Source organism: Trichosurus vulpecula, chromosome 5 (genome assembly GCF_011100635.1).
Source record: "Trichosurus vulpecula isolate mTriVul1 chromosome 5, mTriVul1.pri, whole genome shotgun sequence".
NCBI lineage: Eukaryota > Metazoa > Chordata > Mammalia > Diprotodontia > Phalangeridae > Trichosurus > Trichosurus vulpecula.
In genome coordinates, this window is record NC_050577.1 from 189,340,518 (window position 1) to 189,365,455 (window position 24,938).

General features: G+C 35.5%; 1 protein-coding gene across 4 annotated transcripts in view; it reads left to right on the forward strand.

Moving 5' to 3' along the window:
* EPS8 (epidermal growth factor receptor pathway substrate 8) overlaps nt 1–24,938 on the forward strand; it is a 263,944-nt gene that overhangs the window by 148,769 nt on the left and 90,237 nt on the right. For all 4 annotated transcript variants that reach the window (XM_036760033.1, XM_036760030.1, XM_036760031.1 and 1 more), the window contains 2 exons: nt 6,252–6,339; nt 10,305–10,378. In XM_036760033.1, the coding sequence (XP_036615928.1) occupies nt 6,281–6,339; nt 10,305–10,378 (133 nt within the window). In that variant the 5' untranslated portion in view covers nt 6,252–6,280. The remainder of the gene's footprint in view (nt 1–6,251; nt 6,340–10,304; nt 10,379–24,938) is intronic.

Consider the following 24,938-nt stretch of genomic DNA (forward strand, 5'->3'; position numbering starts at 1 on the left):
CTTTAGTATCTTTGCCAAGAAAACCCCAAATGGGGGGTCATGAAGAGTCAGAACAACAAGGGCAAATGTTGTTTCTCTTAAAAAAGAAATGAGAGGCGAGTTGATCGGTGGGATTTTGTTGACATAATATGCTCAGATTTCAGCAAAGCATTTGCCAAAGTCTGTCATGCCATCCCTGTGGACAAGACAGCACCTGGATTGTTGATAGTACAGTTTCACAAAAATTGGAACAGATTCAATGACTAAATCCCAAGTGTAATTATTAGTAGGTGAATGTCAATTTCGAAAGCGTAGGAATGCCCCTATTCTTGGACCTGTGCTGTCTCACATTTTTATCAGTTATTTGGGTGAAACCATAGAAGTCCTGTTTGTCAAACTTGTTGATGTCAACAATTAAGTACAGCATATAATAGGTAATGCATTGGATGTGGAGTCAGGAGGAGTTAGTGAGGTTAAATCCTGACTTGGACATTACCAATTTAATGCTGATCAAGTCATACAACCTCTCTTAGATTGTTTCCTCATGGGTAAAACAGGGGGGTTGGATTCAGCCTCTGATGTTCTTCCACTTCTCAATCTTTGATCCTAAATCTGAGGGTCATAGCTAATGTGAGATAGAAGAGTCAATGTCCAAAAAGCTCTTCACAGGTCAAGTCAAATAAAGATAAGTTTAATAGAGATTAAAATTCTACATTCTACATTAAAATTCAGGAAATCATAAGAATAGATTAAAAGTTGGTTGTGATAAAGGCCTGAGTTCTTTAGTAGGTTATAGAGTCAATGTGTCAACAGAGTAACTTTATAATAACAAAAAAGCAAATGATATTCTAGGCAAATTCAAAACAGCATGGTGTTTGGCTAGATGCCATTTGAATACTGTAGTCAGTACTGTGTACCAAGTTTTAGAAATGATATAGACAAGCTAGATTGTGTCCTAAAGAGAAGTCAGGGGCCTTGAAATTGTCTCAAAGGAGATTCGTGGAAGGAACTGGGAATGCTTGGTGTGAAGAAAAGAAGATTGGGTTTATTCTTAGCTTTATAGAGAGAATAAGGTGGAAGATGCAGAAAGGAAGATATAGGCTTGATTTAGGCTCAATGGATGGAATCCCAGGCCTAGAGTCAAGAAGACCTGACTTCAAATGTGGTCCCAGATACTTACTACCTGTGTAACCTTGGGCAAGTCACTTTTTGCCCAAGTTTCTTCATCTGTAAAATGAGCTGAAAAGTAAATGGTAAACCACTTCAGTATTTTTGGCAAGAAAATCCAAATGCGGTCATGAAGAGTTGGAAATGACTGAAACAGATGAATAACAACAAAAAGGAAATACTTCCCAAAAATTAGAGATATCCCAGAGGGGACTGGAATATCTTAAAACGTATTGGGTTCTGCTTACTGGAAGTGCTTATGCACAGGCTGCCTTACCACCTCAAATTCTCTGATTCGTTGATACTTGTGAGATAGACTTGCATAATATGTTTAATTTTTAAACATTTGCCTGTTATCCCATGTGATTCTCAGAAGAATATGCAAAGTGCTTTATAAGCTTTGAAGACTTTTAAACATGAGCTTTTATCATCAGCATTATTAACATCATCATTTTACAGATTAGGAAAATGGTGGATGTAGATTAAGTGATTTGCTCAGGGTTACATGATTTATTAATGGCAAAGACAACCATAATAGCATTCTTCTGACTTTTAAACTCCATTTCTTTGTGTGCTGCCACTTTTCATAGCAACTAGAAATAGTAGCACCAATGCTTGAGTATGTCTCAAGAAAAAAGATAGAAGAAATAAAGCAAAATCTAACATTCATAAATACCCATCTAGAACATAGGCCAATTTCCATTTGTTAATTTATTAAGCAGAGTATAATTTTGTATTTATACATTTATTTTAAAAGTATGGACAAGATCATTTAGAAGAATTAAATCATAATTATGGTGCCCGGAGTATCCTTTCCTTTCTTCGAATCTTTGAAATTTGACCCTGTAGTATTTCTCATTCATTCCTTCATTTTCTCTACTAGTTTTTCTCATGTGGATTTCATTCCCATCCACTCTTTGTTTTTGCTTTATTTCTTGTTGTTTTGAGGTGATGTAGGAGAGTTCAGCTTAGATGCAGCCAGTTATTCAGGCTTCTTCTGGACATCCGTGCAGTTCTTCTAACTTATTCTGATATAACATAGTTTTGAGTTCCCTCAGCATCCTGGTTTCTTTCTTTTGGAAGCATTCTAGCTTGTCAACGTCTTTTCTTAAATGTGGCACCCAGCTGAGCTATCTTGTAATAACTAGGGTGTCTTGTGAGGAAAAGTAATGAACAGAGTACTCTAGATATTGTCTGACCTAAAACTTCCTGATTAGGTAGGATTGTGTATCATGAAGAGAAGTGGATTTAAAATCAGTATTTAGAGCTAAATTGGCAAGTACAGTTATCCCTTCCACATCACAACTTTCTCCATCACAGTTTCAATTTGTCATAGGTCAGTATAAGAAATTAAATGGAATTATTTGGGAGTCTTGTGGAAGCTACATATGACACTCGAAGGTGAGTAGATGACACAGAAGAAGTTTAGCAACTCAGAAATGCATTAAATATATGTGAGGTATTATATAATATCACCATATTTTATCTTTTGATGCCATAATAATTCAGACTTCTTCTGTGGTTTGAAGGGAGGGCCAAAAAATTTTACATAGATTTTCCAGATACCAGGGGCACCACACCCCTAATCCTCGTGATGTATACTCCTGTACCTAGATAGATTCTGGAATTCAAGAGGGAGATTGATTATAGAATAGTAGAAGGGAATCTCTGTGGTTACCTAACATAAATGAGCAAACTGTAACTTGACCAGTATCCATGCAAATACTAAATAACAAAGCAGGGACCCATAACTGAAGTCTTTTCAGTCCAAGTCTAGTCATTCCATGACACTTCAGTATTAGAGAAGCTTTTTTGAAAGAGTTAAGGCTCAAGCTTGGCCTCGAAAGATGGATAGCAATTTTAGTAGGGAAGGGAGCATTTTAGGCAAAGGAAATCCCATGAACAAAAGTCCTAAACTAAACAATCCAGCATAACCAGAGCATTGGAGTTATTGTGGTATTTATTGGACAGTGGTAGGACCATGTTGTATAGAGGGTGTGTTACTCAGTCAGATATGGAAATTTAAATTTGGTGCTGTAGTTAATGTGGAGCCATGGAAGATTTTTCAATCAAAAACATTTATTAAGTGCCTGCCACGTACCAGTCACTGTGCTAAGTGATGGGGATTCAAAAAGATTCAAAAGACAGTCCCTGCTCTCAAGGACCTGGCAATCTAATGGGAGAGACAACTGTAGTATGAGGGCAGAGTTTATAATTTCAAAGAGGATCATATATATATATATTTATGTGTCTGAAAGGTTCAGAACTGCAGGATATAAGAAGTTCTCTAGGTAGGAGAAAGAAGAATCAAAGCATGTATTTAAGCTCCATAGTAACCAACCCACAAACCAGCATCCCCATTTTGATATTTTGATCAAAAGCTTCCAGGCCCAATAAGTCCGCCTCACAAGAGTAACCAGGAAGCCACAGAGAAGCATGATGGTATAAAGCAAAATCATATACACGCTTCCCCTCTATGGTAAAAAGATTACCCACTGGCCTCAAGTCCTTGTTCAGCACTCCTCAATCCTCACATAGGTCAGCTCGGCTACTGGCAGCTCCTGCTTCAGCTTCAGCTGTAGCTGTAGCTGTAGCAGCCTCTGGCTCCGACGGAAGCTGTTTTTAACCATCCAGCTTCTGCGGAGGTGTAAGGTACGCCGGGGAAAGCACAGGTTCTTTCAATCTGCTTAAGCAAGGTGAAGGGGCCGACAAGCTTACTCCAATCCAACATACAAACAGCATTCAGTTAGTTCAGGGGAAAAAGCCAAACTATTTAAGGGCACTTGTTGACTAAGTGCTAAAGAGCCCATTTTTGGTTACCAACACAACAACCTGCGAATAGATATATACAAATGAAATTATATACAAGATAAATAGGAAATAATTAACAGAGGGAAGGCATTAGAATTAAGAGGAGTTGGAGAAGACTTCCTGTAGAAAGTAGTATTTCAATTTTGACTTGAAGGAAGACAGGGATGTCAGTGATCAGATAAGAGGAAGGAGAGCATTCCAGACATAAAGGACAGCTCAAGAAAATTCTCAGAGCTGAGAGATGAAGTTTGTTTTTTCATGGAATAGCCAAAATCTCAGTGTCTCTGGATGGAAGAGTACGTTTTGAGGACTAAAGTGTAAAATGACTGGAAAGTTAAGAGGGAGCTAAGTTATGAAGGACTTTGAATGGCAAACAGAGCATTTTTTTTTTATTTGATTCTAGAGACGATAGGAGCCTCTGGAGTCTATTGAGGAGGGGAGTGACATGGTTGAACCTGCATTTTAGGAAAATCACTTTAATGACTGAATGGAAGATGAGTTGGAGTGGGGAGAGACTTAAGGCAGGCACACCCACCAGGAGGCTATTGCAACAATCCAGGGGTGAGGTGAAGGGGCTTGCATTAGAGTGGTGCCAGTGTCAGGGGATGGAAGGAGACTTATGCAAAAGATTTCATAAAGATGAAATCAACAGATCTTGGCAACAGATTGGATATGAGAGGTGAGAGATAATGAGGAGGTCAGGATGATTCCTAGATTGTGAGCCTGAGGATTGTGAGGAATGGTGTTGCCCTCTATAGTAATTGGGAAGGTCGGAGGAGAGGAAAGAGGGTTTATAGGGAAATTTGAGTTCTGTTTATGACATATTGAATTTTACGATGACTAATGGACATCCAATTTGAGATAATCTGAAAGGAAGTTAGTGGTATGAGATTGGAGTTCAAGGGAGAATTTGGGGAAGGATAGTTAGATTTGAGAATCATCAGGAGAGAGATAGTAATTAAATATTTGAGTATGTGGAGAGCTAGTTCTATAGCAATTTGAAGGGTAAGCTAGATATGGAAGAAGGAAGGTCAACTGGGGAAACTTGGAGTAACCCAGACATGAAGTAATTAGATTAGAGTGTGATAAATAATTATGACAGCATGTTCATGAGGAAGAATCTTATAATAAGAACCATTCCTCAATTGATAAATGGTCAAAGGCAGTTTCGAAGGGAAGAAATCCAAGCTATTTATAGCCATACTTTTTTAAAAAAAAAAGGTTCAAATCACTAATGTGCAAATTATGTAAACTAAAACAACATTGTAGTTCTAACTCACACCCATTAGACTGGCACAGTTGACAAGGAAAATGACAAATTTTGGATGGCCTGTGGGAAAACTAACATTGACTAACTGTTGCTGGGGCTATGAATTGTTCCAGCCTTTCTGGAAATCAATTTAGAACTATACACCAAAAGTTATTAAGCTGCATGATAGCAATATCTATTCACTAAAGAGATTTTTTTTAAAAAGAGGAGCATGTCCTACAGGTACAAAAATATTTGAAGCATCACTTTTTTGGTGTGATAAGGATCTGGAAATGGAGGAGTTGCTCATCTGTTGGTAAATGGTTGAACAGATCATGGCAATTAAATATAATGGGATGCTATTGTGCTGGAAGAAATGAAGAGACACTTAGAGAAACCTAGGAAAACTTATGTGAACTGATGAAGAGTGAAATGAGCAGAATCAGGAGAATAACTTATAGTATTAGCACCAACACTGTTAAAATGAGCAATTGTGAAAGACTTAAATCCTGTGATCAACATAATGATTAACCATGATTCCACAAAGGAGTGGTGATGAAGAATGCTACCCACCTTCTGATATAGAGGTGATGGATTAAATATGCAGAGTGAAACACATTTTTGGACATGACCAATATGGACCTTTGTTTTGCTTGACTATGCATATTGTTACAAGGAATGTTTTCCTGTAGTGGCAGGGGGCAGTTTTATTTTGGGTGTGTGTGAAAAAAATGCTAGATAATCAAAAAAAAATAAGAGCTAAAAGTAACTCCTGAAATTCTTTTGACTTTTAAAATGAATATTCCTTGAGACCATAAAAATAACATTCTGTCTAGGTGAAGTATGTGTATGTACTTTGAGATTCAAAACCAGTTTGTTTCTTATTGGTTTAAGGGATTTTGTTATTTTAGATAATTCCTTTTGAAATTTTCAGCATGTTTATGCCAACTTGCATTGAATTGAAGTGTTCAGATCTCTCTTTTTGTCTATATCTATCTACCTCTGTTATATGTATATTAAATTCATAACTTTTGTTTTTTTACAGAATATAGTTGTGAGGAAGTGAAGGCCAGAATGAATGGACATATTTCCAACCATCCCAGTGGCTTTGGAAGTTACCCTTCTCAAGTGAAGTAAGTTGGAAAGATAAACTAAATTTTGGAGAAGGGGTTTGTCATGCATATCATTTTATATTTTCAAACACAAAGTTAATTTATTTTCCTTGTCAGATATCTCAGCAATATACATTCTTGTTCATTTTTAGTACATATCTTTAAAACTTTATAGCATCTAGTCAGGATGAGATGCCCAAGTAAATTGTGAATAACAGTTAACCAATGAGTATTTATTAAGCACCTCCTACTTTGTGCTAGCCATTGGAGGTATAAATACAACCCTTGCTTGCAAGGCATTTATATTCCAACAGGCTAGGTATTAAACACATATGTGCATATATATAGAATAAGTATAAAGAAAAATAAATACAAGATCATTTGGGAGTGAGGGCACTGCAGTTTTGAGAATAAGGAAAGGTGATATTGGAGTCACATCTTGAAAGAAGAGTGGGATTCTATGAAGCAGGGAGGACGTGAGAGTCATTCCAGGCAGCAGCGGGTACTGGTAGTGCAAAGAAAGGGAGACAGGAGATAAAATACCAGTTGTGAGGAACAGAGAGAAGGCCATTTGGCTAGATTACAGAGTGTGAGAGTGAGAGTAGTGTGTGTGTGTGTGTGTGTGTGTGTGTGTGTGTGTGTCCGTGAGAAAGAGAGAGAGAGAGAGAGAGAGAGAGAGAGAGAGAGAGAGCGAGCTGAGTGGTACAGGGGATAGCGTGTCAGGCCTGAAGTCAGGAAGACTCATCTTCCTGAGTTCAAATCTGGCCTCAGACACTTACTAGCAGTATGAACTTGGGCAAGTCACTTAACTCTGTTTGTTTCCTCTTCTGTAAAATGAGCTGGAAAATTAAATGGCTAACCAAACCATTGCCAAGAAAACCCCGAATGGGATCATGAAGAATCAGACACAACTGAAACAACTAAACAATAACAATATGTATATGCATATATGTGTATGTGTGTATACATATTCACACACATATATGTATATATGCTGTATAGTCTTTATATATCATATTGTCTTTTTATTCTGTATATTCAATACGTAGTGTATTGCCTTTCTATTTATATTATATATATTTGTATTTCTATATTCTGCACATTCTATATATTTTGTATGTTGTTTATATGCATTCTATATAAATATTCTATACATTCTGAACATACTTTTATATATACTTGGCCTTCAGTTAGGATATAAGCTCTTTGAGGGCAGGAATTATTTAATTCTTCATATTTGCACCCATACCACCTACAGTGTGCTGGGCAAGTAATAGGTGCTTAATACATGCTTGAGGTTTTAGTAGGGAGCTCACTGTTTCCCAAGTCAGTCCATTATACTTCTAGACAAATTAACCCTTTAGAAAGTTTTTCCTCTTATCAAACTGAATCTGGATTTTGTTTCTTTGTTTCTTGGGAGCCAGAGAGAATGTTTGTCTTCCATGTGATTCTTCTAATACTTGTTTTTAGCAGTCTTAAACCCAGTAAATCTTTTCTCAAGGCTAAACATTCCTATTTCTTTTAATGGATCTTCACATTAGAGTCCCCACACTATTCTGACCAACCATCCCTGGACATACGTATCAGTAGCTTTGGTGAAATAAATTGATCAGAACTAACATAGTAGTTAGATATGGTGCCAGCAGTACTATAGTAAGACTGTTGAACTTTCCTGTTTTAGATACTGTGCTTGTCTTGATGTAGCCTAAGAGCTCAATAGCTTTTTTTTTAACCACCGTGACAGTCACTTGAAACTTTTGAGTCCGTGGTCCAATGAAACCCTTTTTCATGTGAACTGTTTTTTTTGGTCATTGTTGTTGTTTATTTTTTTTTTACATCTTCCTCATTTGATATTCATGAAGTAGATTTTTAAAACCCCCATACTAAGGTTTTAAAAATACTAAATCTTGTCTTCCTCTACTAAAATATCATCTAATACAGAGGTTCTTAAAGTTTTTTAGGGTGATATCAGCCTTTTTTGCCATCTCTTTTTCAGAGCTTTACGTGAAATACATAGCACCATAGAGGAAGCCAATTTATATTGAAATACGATTCTCAAAATATTTTTAAACAACTTTTATAAACTCTAGCATCATTATGATACGAGGGTGACCCTGTTCCTTGAAGACTACACCAGCAGATACCAAGCTCTAGGAATGTGTTCTGGTGCTGGAAAGACTTAGGATATGGGCCAGCGATGGTCTGTGAATACCCTCAGTTAAAAAAGGCTCATCATGAGAAGATTTTCCTCCAATTGACACATTTTTCAGCCAAATAAAATCATATTAAGACAGACTACTCAGTGAAAGGATATAGATTGTATTGGGGTTATCCATACTGAAAAAAAATATATTTTATTGGACTTGTCCTTTGTGATATTTTGGATCCCAATTTTGCTACCCAGCATGCTTCCTATCTCTTCAAGGTTAGTTCTGCATGTGCAAATTTAATAAGCAAGTCTTGTATCTTTTGGTCCTAATCAGTAAGAATTTTTTTTTAACTGAGGCCAAGTTACCATTGACATTCTATAAGTGTGACATATAAAAAGTTTGAGAGACATAATTTATGGATAATTCATAATCAGTTTTGTTAATTATGGCTATCGTATAATTAATAAAATGATGGTCATTTGGCTTTCTCTCAGAAACCAAATCATGGAAGCTGCTCACACTTATAAACCCTTGGAACAGTGGATGTTCTCGACAGGTAGAAATCAACTCTGATTGGTTAACAGTTAACCAATTACAGATTCACGTAACTATTCTAGTAAACACAGACATACATGTATATTCAGTGCACAACTCTCCATCCTGTCCACAAAAATTTTATAAGAAAACATATCAGATGTCTTGTTGAATCCCATTTTTGCTATTTCTATAGCATTCTCAAGAACTACTGGTCTAATACACTTTTTTTTTACAGACAAGTTCAAACTTTGTTTAAAACTACACTTTAGGTTTAGTTACTAAAGAAATCACAATGAAAAAAATATATATTATATATTTTATTTTTACTTTAATATACTTTTATTTAGTTTGGCATGACTTCTTGAGAAACTCATTTGATCTCATAGCAATCACTTCAGTACTTTCTAAGTGCTTAAAATCAATCTTTTTATTAATGCCTTGTGAAATTTTGCCAGGAATTGGCCAAGCTCACTGGATTATATTATGCAATACACCCTATACCCACTTTTGTAAATCAGGATCTGATCACTTTTCTTATGATTTTTGAAAGACTAGCATCAGTTGATTCTCCAGTTCTCTCAGGTCCTGTAATCCATTTCATCCAGGCCTGGGTGACTTTTTCTTATGTTAGGGTTTTTATTACCTTTCTATGAAATGTTTTGTATTAGCCAATGTTTGGTACCATGTCTTCATCATTCTCTAGTTTCAAGTTACTTATATTGTATTTAAGTCATACTTCTCTTTGTAGTTGGAAAATCTCATTAACATCTATAAGAAAAAAGTAATAAGGGAATGAAGAAAAAGCCAAATTCAAATAAGTCAAATTTTGCTGATTGATGTCATAGTAGAAAGATGATTGTAGGAAAAAGGATTTGAAATTAGTGAATAAAATTATCTTTTAACTCTTTTCACACATCTGAAAATATTCATCCATTCAATAAAACATATATAATTTACAGCTTGTAACTGGATCAATAGATTACATCACTCACTGACTATGAAAAACTTCTCCATAACTAAAATTATATGAAAAATTTTCCACTCTTTTGACTGGAACTTGGGGACTGCATTTAATTATAATTAAGATCAGTTTTGATGTATGTTAAGTTTCTTTGACTATGTAAATGATCATGGTTGGGAGAAGAAAAAAATATATTGCTCATTCTACTTAGCCTACTACAAGGCTTCCGTTTTCTACTGAAAATACAAAATAATTTTGGAATTGTGTTTTGAAGGATTCTAGAATTTTATTACTAGCTCTGGACTTTAACCTAACATGATATCTTTGTTTTATTACAGTGGTTATGGGTCTCCCACCTTTCCCCAGATGGACAGAGATCATAACTCCAAAACAAGTGCGAAGGCTCTATATGGTATGACTCATTTATTTCATATAGTACTTCTATTCTTGGATGATTTTTAAGAAATGAACTTTTAATTCTCGTTTAGACATTTATTTTCTTCAATATATTTTGGAACTCAAACTTATGCTATTTAATCTGAAGTTTTAGTAGTGCTATATACTTTTAAAGATGTATTAAACTCTGTTCTTTAAGAAAACTAAACTTGAAAGTTATGATCAAAAAAAGAAATCTGATACAATAATACAAGAAATAATTAAAGAAAATTGTCCTGAAGCATTAGAAAAATGGGGAAGGTAGAAACAGAAAAAAACCATTAATCACCACTTAAAAAAGATCCTATGAGGAAAACTCATAGGAATGTCATAGTCAAATCCTGAAACCCCCAGCTCAAGGATAAAATATTAAAAGCATCAAGATTAAAGCAATTTAAATATGGTGAAGGGGACATAAAAGGGTCTTTATATTTATGGGAAGGGAAGGATAGGGAAGGGATCCTTAGAGGGGGATAGGCAAGTAATAGGAGGGCAAGGTAGCAGGTAGAAGTAAAGTAGAGGAGGCAGGAGGGATAGGAAACAAGAGATAAGCACAAACATAAAAATGAAGATCAGGAGTAGAATTTGTTTGGAAAAGTGTATGTCTATATTTATATGTGTATGTATATATCTATAGCTATAGAGAACCATATCCAAGCTTAATTGTAGCCTTCTGTGGGGCGGGGGGGGGGAGGGAAAAAAGAACAAAGTAAAAAAGTACATAGCAGAGAACAAAAGAAAGTTTACAAGGAAGCAATGGAAAGATGGACATTTCTCAACACAAGGTGTATTATTTATCATACAGACCTTCTTGAAATAAAAATTTATTGTTACATTTAAGTTTATGATATGTTTTTGTTTCTTTTCTCTATTCTGCATTTGTGTTCTGGCCTTTGAGTCTAAAATTTTTTTAAGTGGAAAAAAAAGACAACTAATTAACAGCTTCTTTGTTAGTAGTATACATTTTAAAGTAAAGAGGATGCTTCCTGTGACACCACCCCTGGGTTTTGCTTCTGTAGGACTGCCTTGTAGGCTGAGGTCCAATCAAGTTGATTGCAGTTTGGCAGTTAACAAGGTCTCTTTATCATGACTCCTGAGTGTTTTTAATGTGGATGGCTCTGGACAGCAGCCACAAAAAATGGCAAGGTCCTTCCCTGTGGTATTTAGAAGCATGTTTCCACTTGGCATTGTACACTGTCAATGCTTCAGTTCTGCCAGGTCTTTTAGTTGTTGTTGTTATCGCTTTTGAGAACTAAGGAATAACACACTGATCCAAATACAAATTCTGCCTCTGAAACAAGATACCTTTGAAAAAGTATATATAAAATTACAGATTTAAAAGATAACATTGTTTGTAAGCTGCACTCGAGTTTTTTAAGGTACAGCCTTGTATTCAGACAAATATGATGGGATTATTGCAGAGCAATCTTAGGCATTTCTGAAAAGTGTAATGTATCAAAAGGGATCAAAATTTCTAGGCTTCAAAATGCCTTTCTTATTTTATTGTCTTACCATAAAGCAATAATTTTAAAATTCCTAGTATAATGTTCTTGTAAGAATTAGTTACATTAAAACTCTTGGCCTTTATTCCTACTTGTGTAGTTACTGTATGGCCTTTATGATTCATTGTGTATTTCAATAAACTGGACATAATACCTCCCATGAACAAATTTTAACGTTGATTTGTTCTCCTAATTTAACATTTTGATGGAAGCTTTGGTTTTATATTTTATCCATCTATCTTCAAGTTAGGTTCCTTCAACAATGTAATTGAATTAGTAACTTTTAAAAAGTATCAGTATGTTGATGTAGCCCCCAACTATTTTAATGAGATACTACAAAAAATGATATACTACCAAAAAATACTATACTGTACTCTGTCTTGGACAGATCACCTTTAGAGAACTGTGTTTTGTTCATGGTACCATAGTATAAAAAAGATGCTTAATAAGATGGAAAGTGTCCAGAGCAGAGAAACCAGGGTGCTGAAGGGGCTTCAGGCCACAGCATATGAGGATCGGTTGAAAAATTGGTAGTTTTCCCTGGAGAGGAAGAGGATTAGGGTGGACGGAGGGACATTTTAGCTTTGTGTAGGAAATTGAAAGGCTGTCATGTAAAAAAGAAAGACCAGATGTGTTCTGTCTGGACCCAGAAGGCAGAGTGAGGAATAATGGGATAAAGTTGTAAAAATACAAATTTAGATTGGATGTCCTAAAATTAGGGGCCTCCAAAGTGGAACCGATTGTGATGAAAAGTGGTTGGTTCCCCCTTCTTTAAGAAGAGGCTGAGCATTCATTTGTTGGATGTAGTATAATGAGGAATTCTCCTCCAGTGGCCCTTGATTGACTAATTATTTTGTTTTAAGGAGAAAATTCAAGTATTATTTCCTGAATAATTCTATTTAAAGGCCATTTTGTAGTTTTTGCCTATTTTATAATAGAATAGGTTACTAATCAGATAAAAATAGGGAAATGCTTTATCCCTTTAAAATTCTATGCTTCAATCATAGATTCCTCTGATACTTTATTTTTGTATTTGAAACTGAGGAAACATTGTGTTTTCTTAATTGAAAACACACTGGTGTGTGTATACAGTCACATATTAATCATATCTATGTGGGATATCCATGGCTAATTTTTTATTCCATGTTGACCATTCACATTACCCATGAACCTCTTTCAACACCACTGACATTAAATACATATAAATATTCATGTATATACATGGAATTAAAATAAACTATTTTGACATTAGCTTAAATAGAACATAACTAAAAAAATAAACATGCTTTAAAACAGCATATAATAGGGCATTCTGGCAAGATGGCTCAGTGGTTATGACTAGGCTTGTTTGCTCATCTCTGTATCATCTCTTCAAAACAGTAACAGATGTGCCATAGTGAGTAAAAGAATAATAAACAGGAGAGGGGAAATAGACCAGAAAAACTGGCATAGCAACTGAAGAAATGGTTAAGAAAAAAAGACAGACACTGATAGCAATAAATAAATACGAGAGTAAAAAATGAGTAAAAATCTTGGGAAGGAAAGTACAAAACTCAAAAATAACAATATCAGCTATATGTTCAAAATAAAGAATAGACTTATCAAAAGAACCTCATGGTGGCTGAGTAACATAATATGAGATAGAAAGTTTCTTGTGACATATATAAATACAGACCTAAAAGTACTGAAAGTTAAAAAAAAAGAAAGAAGAGACTCAAAAGCTTCGAATAGTTGGCTAAAATGCCTAGTAAAACTGAGTATTCTACATAGAATAGAATGACCCAAATGGAATACACAAATTTTGAAATGAGAGAGCAAGGAACAGAAATTTTTTTTTTTAAAAAGACTTGCTTTCTATAAACCAATGCAATTAATTTAGAGGACAGTTTGACGAGACAATTTGAAAAGTTTTTGTCTCCTAGAAGAAAAAAAAAGAATTTGAATATTGATCCAGGAATTCATGCAGAAAAATTGCCCTGAAATTTTAGAAATGAAGGGCAAAATGCGGATTAACATATAACCCCATATAATGGCAAGCAAGTCCCACCCTGCTTTCCATTACACCCCAACAGAGAGTAGCTATAAGTTTCACTCAACTAGAAATAGGGTTGCCGAATTCCACAGCTTTGGCATCAAAGAGGAACTCTTACACGATGCAATTCACATATCAGAAATATGTATTTGAATCACATAATATTAATAAATGAGAACGAGAAATGAAAGAAAATTGCTGGAACATGCGATAATGAAAATCAAGGGAAATTGCCTTATTTCTCTCCATTTTCTATCGGTAAAATTTAGTATATTTCTTTATAAGAAAATATGGCTGTAATATAATATCAGACTTTAATTCTTGCTGCATGGGCTGTGAAGCTAGAGAGCTGGGTAGTTTGACTAGCAAACTGTCCTCTTGTAGATCATTGACAAAGTGGAGACAAATGTTAAAAATAAAACGATGGAGGTTAAGGTACAGAATGAGTGAAGGCAAGGAAGATCTAATATTTACATGCTGTAAGGGGGAAATTGTTGTTTAGTCATTTTCAGTCAAGTCTGACTCTTTGTGACCCTTTTGGGGGTTTTCTTGGCAAAGATACTAGAGTGGTTTGCCATTTTCTTCTCCAGCTCATTTTGCAGATTAGAAAACTGAGACAGACAGGGTTAAGTGACTTGCCCATCTAGTAAGTGTCTGAGGCCAGATTTGAACTCAGGTATTTCTGACTTAAGGCCTGGCACTTTATCCACTGCGCCACACCTAGTTGCCATTGTTATTTTATCTTAAAGTCTCACTTTGTAAGAATCATTGAGAGAATCCAGGCAATAAAGTGGAGGCAGAATCTCATAAAGGAGAACAATTTAAGGTAGAATATCCAGAAGAAGGAAAGGACAGATAAGTGAATTATTATTTAATTAAATAGAGCATCAGGTGAAGATCAAGCAAATGCATAGATGGGATTGGGAAGGAAAGGGTGATTTCAAACCATACTATCTGCATTAGGCTCAGAGGTGTAAAAAAGGAGTTTAATCAGTGAAAGTTGGCTCTTTCTCTAGACATTCATTAGCTATTAATTTATTTATGTATTCTAAAGTGTTTCTAGGAATCAAAGTCAAACTAATAGGTCTGTAGTTTATAGATTCAGTTTTCTTCCTTTTTTTTGAAAATAGAGGCAATATTTATCCTTTGCCAATTCTTTGGTATACCTATTTTCTACAAGCTTTCAAAAAATTTCTGACCACGGCTCAGCAGTCACATCTGCTTTTTGCTTTAATACTGTATGGCAGAAGTGTCAAACATGAGGCCTACAGGCCACATGCAGCTCACAATACTCTTCAGTGTCACTAGAACCAGATTAAAGTGTAATTAGGAAATATTTAACAATTTTTAAAAAATACAATAAAACATAGACAATATTAATATGTGGTTTTCTAAGTCAATACATGGCCCACAGGTATCCTTATGTACAGTTCAGTAGCCCCTGCTTCTATTGAGTTTGACACTGCTGCCTTAGGATATTGTTCATCTGGATCATCTGACATAACAATGCACCCTGAAGATCCTTGGGCATCTACGTCTGTCCCTTTACCATAAGGACCACCAGGCTTTCTCTTTGTCCTGGAGCTGAATCATATGTGTTTATTTTTTTTTAGTTAGGATGCGAGTGTAATAACTACCTTGCTTTTCTATTTGTATTCCTGCTACTTTGCCCTGTGTCAGACTTTCTCTTCAGTGTGATATCTTATTCTGTTTACATACTTGTGCAAAAATACCCCAACCTACTCACTTTCACCAAGCCCAAATTCAAAGTGAATTTCAAAAGACATTAGGCACCTACTCAAAGTGGGCCTCAGCATATTACCAATACTGACTTTTCATGCACAAACAGAACAAATGGTATAAAATTTATCCAGGAAGTATATCATTAGAAAAGGATGTAGGCTTCTAATAAATGCTTTTTCATTAATTCATTCATCAAAGGAAACTAGATGCTCTCTTATAGTTTGCTTTTGTGTTGTGGGCATTGATTCCCTCTTAGATTTTTTTGTTTATCCTTTCAAATATAAAGAGTATTCTCCTTGGCAGAGAAAACAAAGTAAAATAATAATTGAAGGGATTTCTCTTTTCTCTCTATCATTGGTGGTCATTATCCTTTCCCTCCTGAGCTTTGGTCTTCTTTTGTTAATCCTCTTCTTTTCCCCAATATAGCTTAATATTTTTTAAACTTTCACTTTTGTTGTTCCTCTTCAATTTTTTTGTTTATTTTGTATCTTCATAAATTTCACTGTTAAAAGTTTCTTATTCCTTTTGGGCTGACTCCTGCAGTAGAATTTTAGTCTACAATAGCCTTTCTCCAAAGTCTTTGGAATATGCTATGCTCAAATCTGTAGCACCTGTCAAACTCTTTCTGGTTTTCTTTTTTTTCTCTATCACAAACTCTAACAACAAGTGATGAACCTTAATCTAAGGTTCCCATCATTTCTATACCAGCAGCCAAGTCCTCCTGGTTAGTGAACGTCAGATCCAGAACAACGTTTCACCTTTTTGGTTCCTTCAACTTTTGAAGTATGACATTTTTGCAAAGGCAAGTAAATAAATTATTAGCTGCTCAGAGAATACCAGCAGATCTATGGAGAACTGAAATTGCCCACGCTATGTCAGGAAGTAACAGGTGTTCTATAATATACTCATGTATTTTGTTCTGCTTCCATTGATCTTCACCTGAATGTTTTCCATTATATGCTTTCTCATCTGGTGCCTGGATTTCTTCATATTGCTTCTTTTGCATAAGATATGTCCTAACAGGGTTATTTTCTAATCATAGATCTCTTCTACCAAATATCAGTCATATCTATAAAACCAAATTTTTCTTTTGTTAAAATCTCTAGTTCATCTTGCTCTTTAACTAAATTTGCACATACGTGTAAAGACTTATGAGGCCATGGGTTTAATGCTGGCTGCTTTCTTAAATTTTGTGAACCTTTTTGCTTCTGTACTGTGATTCCTTTTCCAATGCATCTGCTATTTATGGAATCTGACAGTGCAGATAAATATATAGACAGTTTTCTCCTTCCCTTTCACTTTTTCATTTTAAAGCTCTTTTGATTTGATTTGTAAGACTAAAAGCAAGTGCATTCTTACCAGCTGTCATTAGGTATATTCCATTTCTGGTTGGAAGCTTGCCATCCAAATTTTTAAGCAATGGTCCTGAAATACCAATCTCATTCTCAGACTCTGGTTTTTTAAATGGCTTTTCATTTCTCAAATCTGTCTTTCCTACTGAAACCTTTCACTTACTTCAATGAATAGCAAGCATGAAAATAATTACTTTTTCCCTGATGTCTTCAGTTTCTTCTTTTAGGCTTCCTTATCTTTAGCAGGGCACTTTCTAGTTTTCTTCTGACAGAATATCATTTGTTCCTGCACAGATCACAAGGAGTGAATATCTTCTTGACAGATCTTGAGAGGTTTTCTGTCTTGTCTTGGGTATGTGCTCCAGTAAAGCAGCAGATCTCTCCTTTGTGTTGGGGTAATGAAGTCAGGACCAACCACCACTTCCTCTTCTCCTTCTGACCCATGATCTCACCTTCCAGCATCTTTGGATTCACATCAGCATTCCTTGGGGGTATGGGTAGCTGTTACCTCTTGAGGAGTGAAATACTCTTTTTCATGAAGAGCCTCATGATGATTGCTCACCTAAGTCTTTCCAGGTTATTCCGAAGTCCGTCTGTTCATCATTTCTTATAGCACAATTGTATTCCATTACATTCATATACCACAACTTGTTCAGCCATTCCCCAATTGATGGGCATCCCCTTGATTTCCAATTCTTTGCCACCACAAAAAGAGCTGCTATAAATATTTTTGTACATACTGGTCCATTTCCCACTTGTGTGAGCTTTTTGAGACACAGCTCTAGAAGTGGTATTGGTGGGTCAAAGGGAAGAGCCTCCTTCTTGTTTCTTAATAGAGTGTCAGTCATTTTCCTTCTCTTCTGTGTGAGGTTCTTTCACTTCAAGTCTACTCACTATTCAAGATATTCTTCTCCCTCTTTAAATACTTTTGCCCTTTTTTCACACTGCAACTCTTCTCAAAGGCAAGGAAGGGGGAGGTTGTTTTGTTTCATTTTGTTTCTGTTTGGAAGGAGGTTAACACTTTATTGTCCCTAATAACTAGAGAGTGGAGAAGCATTCTTCAGTCAATCAAAAAGTATTCATTAAGTGCCTACTGTGTGCCAAACCTCTTATTCTTGAAATAGTAACATAATGAAATTGAGATGAGGAGTGATTGCATTCTAGGCTCATGGAAAGGCCAGTGCAATGGCATAGATATGCAACACACTGGAGAGTGTTGTATGTGAGGAAGGCGAGAAATCCAATTTGACTGGATCATAGAGTTTAGGAGGGAGAGTAATGTCCAATGAATCTAGAAAGATAGTTTGGGGCCAGGTTATGAAGTGTTTTAAATAATAATAGTGTTTTAAAGTTTGCAAAGCACTTTCTATATGTTATCCCAACTCATTTTAAAAGCCAAAGAGAGGTGTTTGTATTTTATCCTAGATTCAATAGGGAGCCAGTAGAGTTGATTGAATAGGGGAGTGACATGGTCAGATATGTGCCAAAGAAAAAATCAATTTGGCAGCTGTGTCAGGAAAGATTGGAATGGGGACAGGTAGATAGATCAGTTAGGACATTTGAATGTAGGTGACAGTTGATAATGGTTTCAGTTAAGATGGTGACCAAAGTCATAATAAAAGAGAGCATATGGATTAATTCCATAATATTCTCTTTAGATGATTTTCATTTAGCTCTTTAGCTAAATGCTTGTGTCTGATTTCTAGTATTACTTCTATTCTAAAGAACTTTTTTTTCTTTCAGAGTGGTAGAATATTCTGCTAATTTACAACCAGATTAAAATTCAAATTAAATTCTTAGTAAATCTGTGAATCCTATTTTTCATATTACTTATCATTGGATTTCCCACACCTACCATACTTTTTCCTTGTGAGCAAAGCTGTAGTAAAGTGAAGTTATAATTTAATTTATATCTTCATCATACATGCATTTTCCATAAATTTTTGCCTCCTTTTCTTACTATTTTTTGGTCATTAGAGCAGAGCCTTCAAAGAAATAGACTATTCCAGTAGATGTTATATTAAGTCCTTTTATTCCCAATGGTGCTTTCTAGTCAAATAACATCTGAGTCTGAAATAGGCAGTTTTACAGTCCAGAGTATCTCATATCTAGCCTAAGTATAATTTATTTGTTGGACATAACTTGTCTTAATATAAGAATACCTCGTTTTTCTAGCACCATTGAGCAATTGTTACATAAATCAACTTTCACTATAACTGAAAAATCAAAACTTTAAAAATATTAACCACCTGTAATAGAAATACTTCTAAAATCCATTAAACAGCTCTCTACCTTCTTAGATAGATCATACTAAACATAACCTTTTTCTTGATGACTTAAGGCTATCTTGATAAATAGAAATTTAATTAAATATACGTTAATCACATATTAAATGAAATGTACTTTGTTATAGGTGCCCCCGGGTATACAAAGATGAAGACGGTCACAGCTCCTGTCCTTAAAGAATTTATAATTTAATAGAGGAAATGATGAGTACTCATATGACTAATATAAAATAGGATGTGACACATCATAAAAAAGGTACAAAGTACTATGAAGATACTTGAATGTACCTTCCTAGAATATAGTCCCAATAATACTGTGATGGCTCAGGAGCTACTAAAGTTTATAGAATTTCTGGCCTTCAAACTCAATGGCCCCAAATGCTATGGTTGTTTATTGTGTCTGTTTATTATTATAATCATTGTGCCTTCTTTCTTCAAAGTCAACTCACTTTTCCTTAAAATCAATGTGTTTGCTTTTAACAGCACCATTTCTCACATTCCCTAGCATTTAAAATTCCTCTGCTGTTGGCAAGAAACCAAATAATGAATTTTGCATAAAATTGTATATAGAAGAAAAGCAAATATTACATCTGAGTTAGTGACTGAGGAGATATCCTATGGTTGAAACATAGCCTTGTGGCATCTATTTTAATTACAAGTCTTAATTCTTTTTAGACTCTCAATTGTATTGTACATAGCTGAAGTTACTGGAGAAGTGACTTTCAGAAAAATGATATTATAATTAGTATTTACAACATGACCATTTATAATTAGGAATTTTGAAGGCAGTGACTATATCCAGAAAATCCAAATCATAAGAAATTCTTCTCTATCATTATTCTTGTTTTATTGCCAATTCTTATCACTATGAATAATCTATATTGTCAGAGGAACTGAAAACATAGGAATAAGACCAATAGGTTCTCCAGCTATCATTTTAACCATTGTTCTAGCCTTTTCATTTTTGTGGCCATTTTAAAGTTAAGAAAATGAGTTTGAATATGTGCCTAGGACCAACAAATGGTATATACATGTGGAAGAAACATGTACAGCCAGGGACTGTACGTCAGAGCAACCTTCATGGTACGTACATGTGGAAGAAACATGTACAGCCAGGGACTGTACATCAGAGCAATCTTCATAGGGAGCATATGAGACGATGGCATTTTTAAAAGAAATTTTGAATGTGAAACAGATTAGAAAAGCAAGATCCAGAAAAATAACTGCCTGGAGTAGCCTACTGTTCAGTTATCCCAAGAAGACAAATATTAGGAAAAGTAATCCCTATTTTATAAGTTCTGCTGCAGAAAATGCTCTATATGTGAGAAGTTCTGCTGGGAAAAATGTAAAGTACTCTCCAGAAAATAGGCTTAGACCAGCAACTTAAAGCATATATTACAATAAAGTCAAAATGGATACTTATCCTAAACATAAATGGTCATCACATTACTGAAAAATTGAATGAGGATAGAAGGAAAGACTATTCACAACTATTAATTAATTCAGAATTCTTAACCAAATAAGAGATAGAAATAGTTATACGAATTAAATATAGATGATTTTGGCTGCATAAAATTTAAAAGATTTTGTACAAATTAAATACATGAAGCTCGCACTTCTCTTCTAAGAAGAGAAACTCCTGAATAGAAAATTATTTGCATGAAATATCTCTAATAAAAGTCTAGTATTCATTATATATGTTGTTGAGTCGTTCCAGTCATGTCTGACTCTTTGTGACCACCATTTAGTGTTTTCTCGGCAAAGATACTATAGTGGTTTGCCACTTCCTTCTCCATTTTACAGATGAGGAAAGTGAAGTAAACAGGAATAAGTGATTTGCCCAGGGTCATACAGCTAGTAAGTATCTGATGACACATTTGAACACAGGAAGATGAGTCTTTCTGAATCCAAGTCCAATGCTCTCTCCACTGTGCCACCTAACTGTCACATCCGTTTTATATAAGGAAGTGATAAACTGCCATTCAAAAACAGATATTACTCATAGGGTATGACTGGGTAATTTTCTGAAGAAAACATGTAAAGTATTGATAATCACATGGGAAAAATCCTTCAAATAATAATTATATAAATGAATATTTAAACAACTCTGAGGTTCTACCTTATATCCATAAATTAGCAAAGATGATTAAAGATGAAAATAGCAAATATTGGAAGGGCACATTATATTAATTAATATGACAAAATATTGGAAGATAGCCACATTTGCAATATTGATTAAACTGTAAACTGGTCCATTCATTTTGGAAAATAATTTAGAATTTTGATAGAAAAGTGACTAAAATGTTCATACCCTTTTCCCAGCATATAGATTGATCCTACATGTAATATATAACCCAAGAATCCAAAGATAGATGGAATGGTCCCACATATACCAAAATATCCATAGCAATACTTTTTGTAGTGGTGAAAACCTGGAAGCAAATTTGATTACCATTGATTAGGGAATAGCTGAGCAAAAGATGCAATATTCATGTATTAACATGCCATTGTGCCATATGATATAATGCATATGTGGAATTCACCAAAACTTGGAAAAATGTATGTGAAATGATACTGTGAAGCAATCAAGGCAGGAGAGACCACAGTAATTTAAAGAAAAAGAATCCTAAAAGGTACTCAATTCGGATTGATGTAATGATACCAGAGGATTTATGATGAAATATTATATATGTACATACATATATACATATACACATATACATACATACATACATACATACATACATACATACATACATACATATATATAAAATCTTCCTTTCAAAGAGGTAGGCTAGATAGGTGGAATGCTGAATAGGCTGTCAGACCTTTTTTAAAAAAAAATTAGGTTGGGCAGTTTGACTTTATTAGCCAAAGTTAGGTGTGGTACCCTTAGGTGGGCAGGTTCACATCTTAACCACAACCAATTTCTGGCTCCACTGGATGGCACTGACTCAGTGGAGGGTAGCCATATGGAGAGCTCTATAATATTTGTTCTTTTTATTTTTTTAAATTATTGATGCTTTTTTCTTTTACAGCATTACCTAATACATGTATCTCTGTCCTCCCCCTTCCCTTTGTAACAAAAAGTTAAGCAAATGAAACTGACACACTATTGACATACTATTCTATACCCAATACCCCTCAACTTTCTACTGAGAGAAAAAAAAAGTTTCATCAGTATTCTGAAATCAAGATCAATTATTTACCTTAATATGAATTTTTATTTCCTTTAATACTGTATTTCACTGCTTGATCATCACAGATTTTATGCCCTTTTTTTGTTTTGCAAAAAGTGGGGCGACCATTATGTGATGCGTCTTCTTTCTCAAAAATTATGCTAGTATTACTTAAAATCATTTTTTACTTAACTGTCTTTGGTGCAAGATCAGGATGCATGGAATACTCATGAATGTATGTTAAAATTGGGAAGATTCAAGTCTTACCATCTCACCAGACTTATTCGTAGCCCTTGGCCTGTCCACCTGCTCCCCTTGTGCCTACGGCTCTTCATTGGGTTAAGTGACAGTACTGTTAGTACTGCAGTACTAAACAAGCCACACAAGTTGGCTTTTGGAAATATACTGACAATGAGTAGGTGCTGAGAATTCTAGGATCTTGGCTCACAATGGTTGAGAAATAAATGCACATCCATATGTGTATCCATTGTTGAATACATTGTTACTCTGTTTATTTTTAAGCAGCTGTATCAGTAAGGCAAGATTCACATTATCGATGGTGACCATGAGTGTGCCTCTATAGTTTGGAATCGCAAAATATTAGAGACTCTCTATGTAGAAGACAGAAGAAGTAAAACATTTATTCAGACACCAGAGGATCAAATGCCAAAACCAATAATTCCAGTTTGACATAGCAACAATTGTATCCCAAAACCAGTAAGTCCTCTTCAATGTAACAGCAAGGAAATTAAAACACAATATTGTAGCAAGGAGCCCAGCCATCCTGTAACCTTCCCCTCTGCTAAGCCCTTTCTGTAAACACTCACTCACACATCCTGTCTGTTTGCCTGTGTCCTTTCCTCCTGCAGTTCTGAGAGCTTGCAGTTCTGAGAGCTTGCAGTTCTGAGAGCCTGTGCAGTACTCCAAGCCACTGCAGTTCTCTCTCTCTGTCTCTCCGTCTCTGTGTCTCTCTCAGCCCTTCCAGTTCTCTCTCTGTCTCTCAGGCTCTTCCAGTTCTCCATCTCTCTGAGCTTAACAGCTGCCCTCAGAATATATTTATCCTTTTTAGGGCCTGAGGACTTCATATCCAATCAGCAAAAGGATGTGGGCCTAGGGCTTTGCATCTAGTTAGCAAAAAGGATGTGGGTTTGGGGCCTTATACTTAGTAAAAGAGTGTGGGCCGTGCTGCAAACAAGCCTCCCCTAATCAAGCTTCTCTTTACTAGCCCCACCTGAGCACTATTAAATGGGTGGGGAAGATATTTAATCATATTAACATCACATTAGGCCCCAAGATCTTTCACATCCATTACGTAGGCAACTTGTATCTGAATAGGTGTTAACATTTCTTAAGTACAACAAAATCCCCACAAAATAAATATATCATGAGCTTCACATTTACAAAATACATAACATAACATCTCATTACCAGAGTGGCCACATGACTCACTCTTAAGCCCCTAGATCTTTTGTAACCATTACATAGGTCAATGGGAATTTTGGTATAACTCGTGTCAATAACCCCATAACAGAATAACAGTAAAACAGGGATAACACAAAATAGGTATACAGAACAATGTCATCATTCCCCCCTTGAACAAATGGGGCTCGAAGTCTTGGAGTAAGGAGCAAAGGTCTTGTCCTCCATAGCTTTTTCCTGCTGAAATTGGACTTAGAGCTCTCCCTGCCCCAAGAGGTCAAGAGTCCTAGTCGAGAGGCCAGTTCTTTAGCAAGCTAGCATCCAGAACGCAACTGACACCAGGTCCAGGGATGACACATCACAGTCATGGACAGAAGGTGATGTCTAGCTTAAGCAGTCAGTCATCTGAAAGTGGAGAGTACTTAAGCCCGGAGGACACAAATCTAGCAAAAAGCTTAAACAAACAAAGGCCCAAAAAAATAGGGAAACAATAACCAGAAGCAGGGTAAATATGGGCTGTTATCCTTCAAATAGGGTCATCTCAGTTTTGATTGAGACTCCAACTGTGCAGTATCAATTCAACCTCATGGCCAACCTCAGGTGGGAAATGTTTCTTTTCAAAAGGAACACAATAAAGAAACTAAGCCAGGAGGATCCCACCTTAGATTGATACTAAGATTGTCCTCACAGCTTTTCCCCCAGATACAAACTTGCGTCTGTTAATAGTACAAGATTACATTCCCTCTGAGTGGATTGTGACATTCATTGGTGTTAACCATGCTTCTGGAGTCCATGAACCCACTATCGTATTCATTGTTGGTTGTGAACTGATCCAACCATGTTGGAGATCAGTCTGGACTTATGCTCAAAAGGATATTAAACTACCTATGCCCTTTGAGCCAGCAATACCTACTAGGTCTATTTCCAAAGGTAATGAAGGGAAAAGGAAAAGAACCCATGCATTCTAAAATATTTGAGGCAGCTGTCTTTGTGGTGCAAAGGAGTAGAGGTTGCAGGGATGCCCA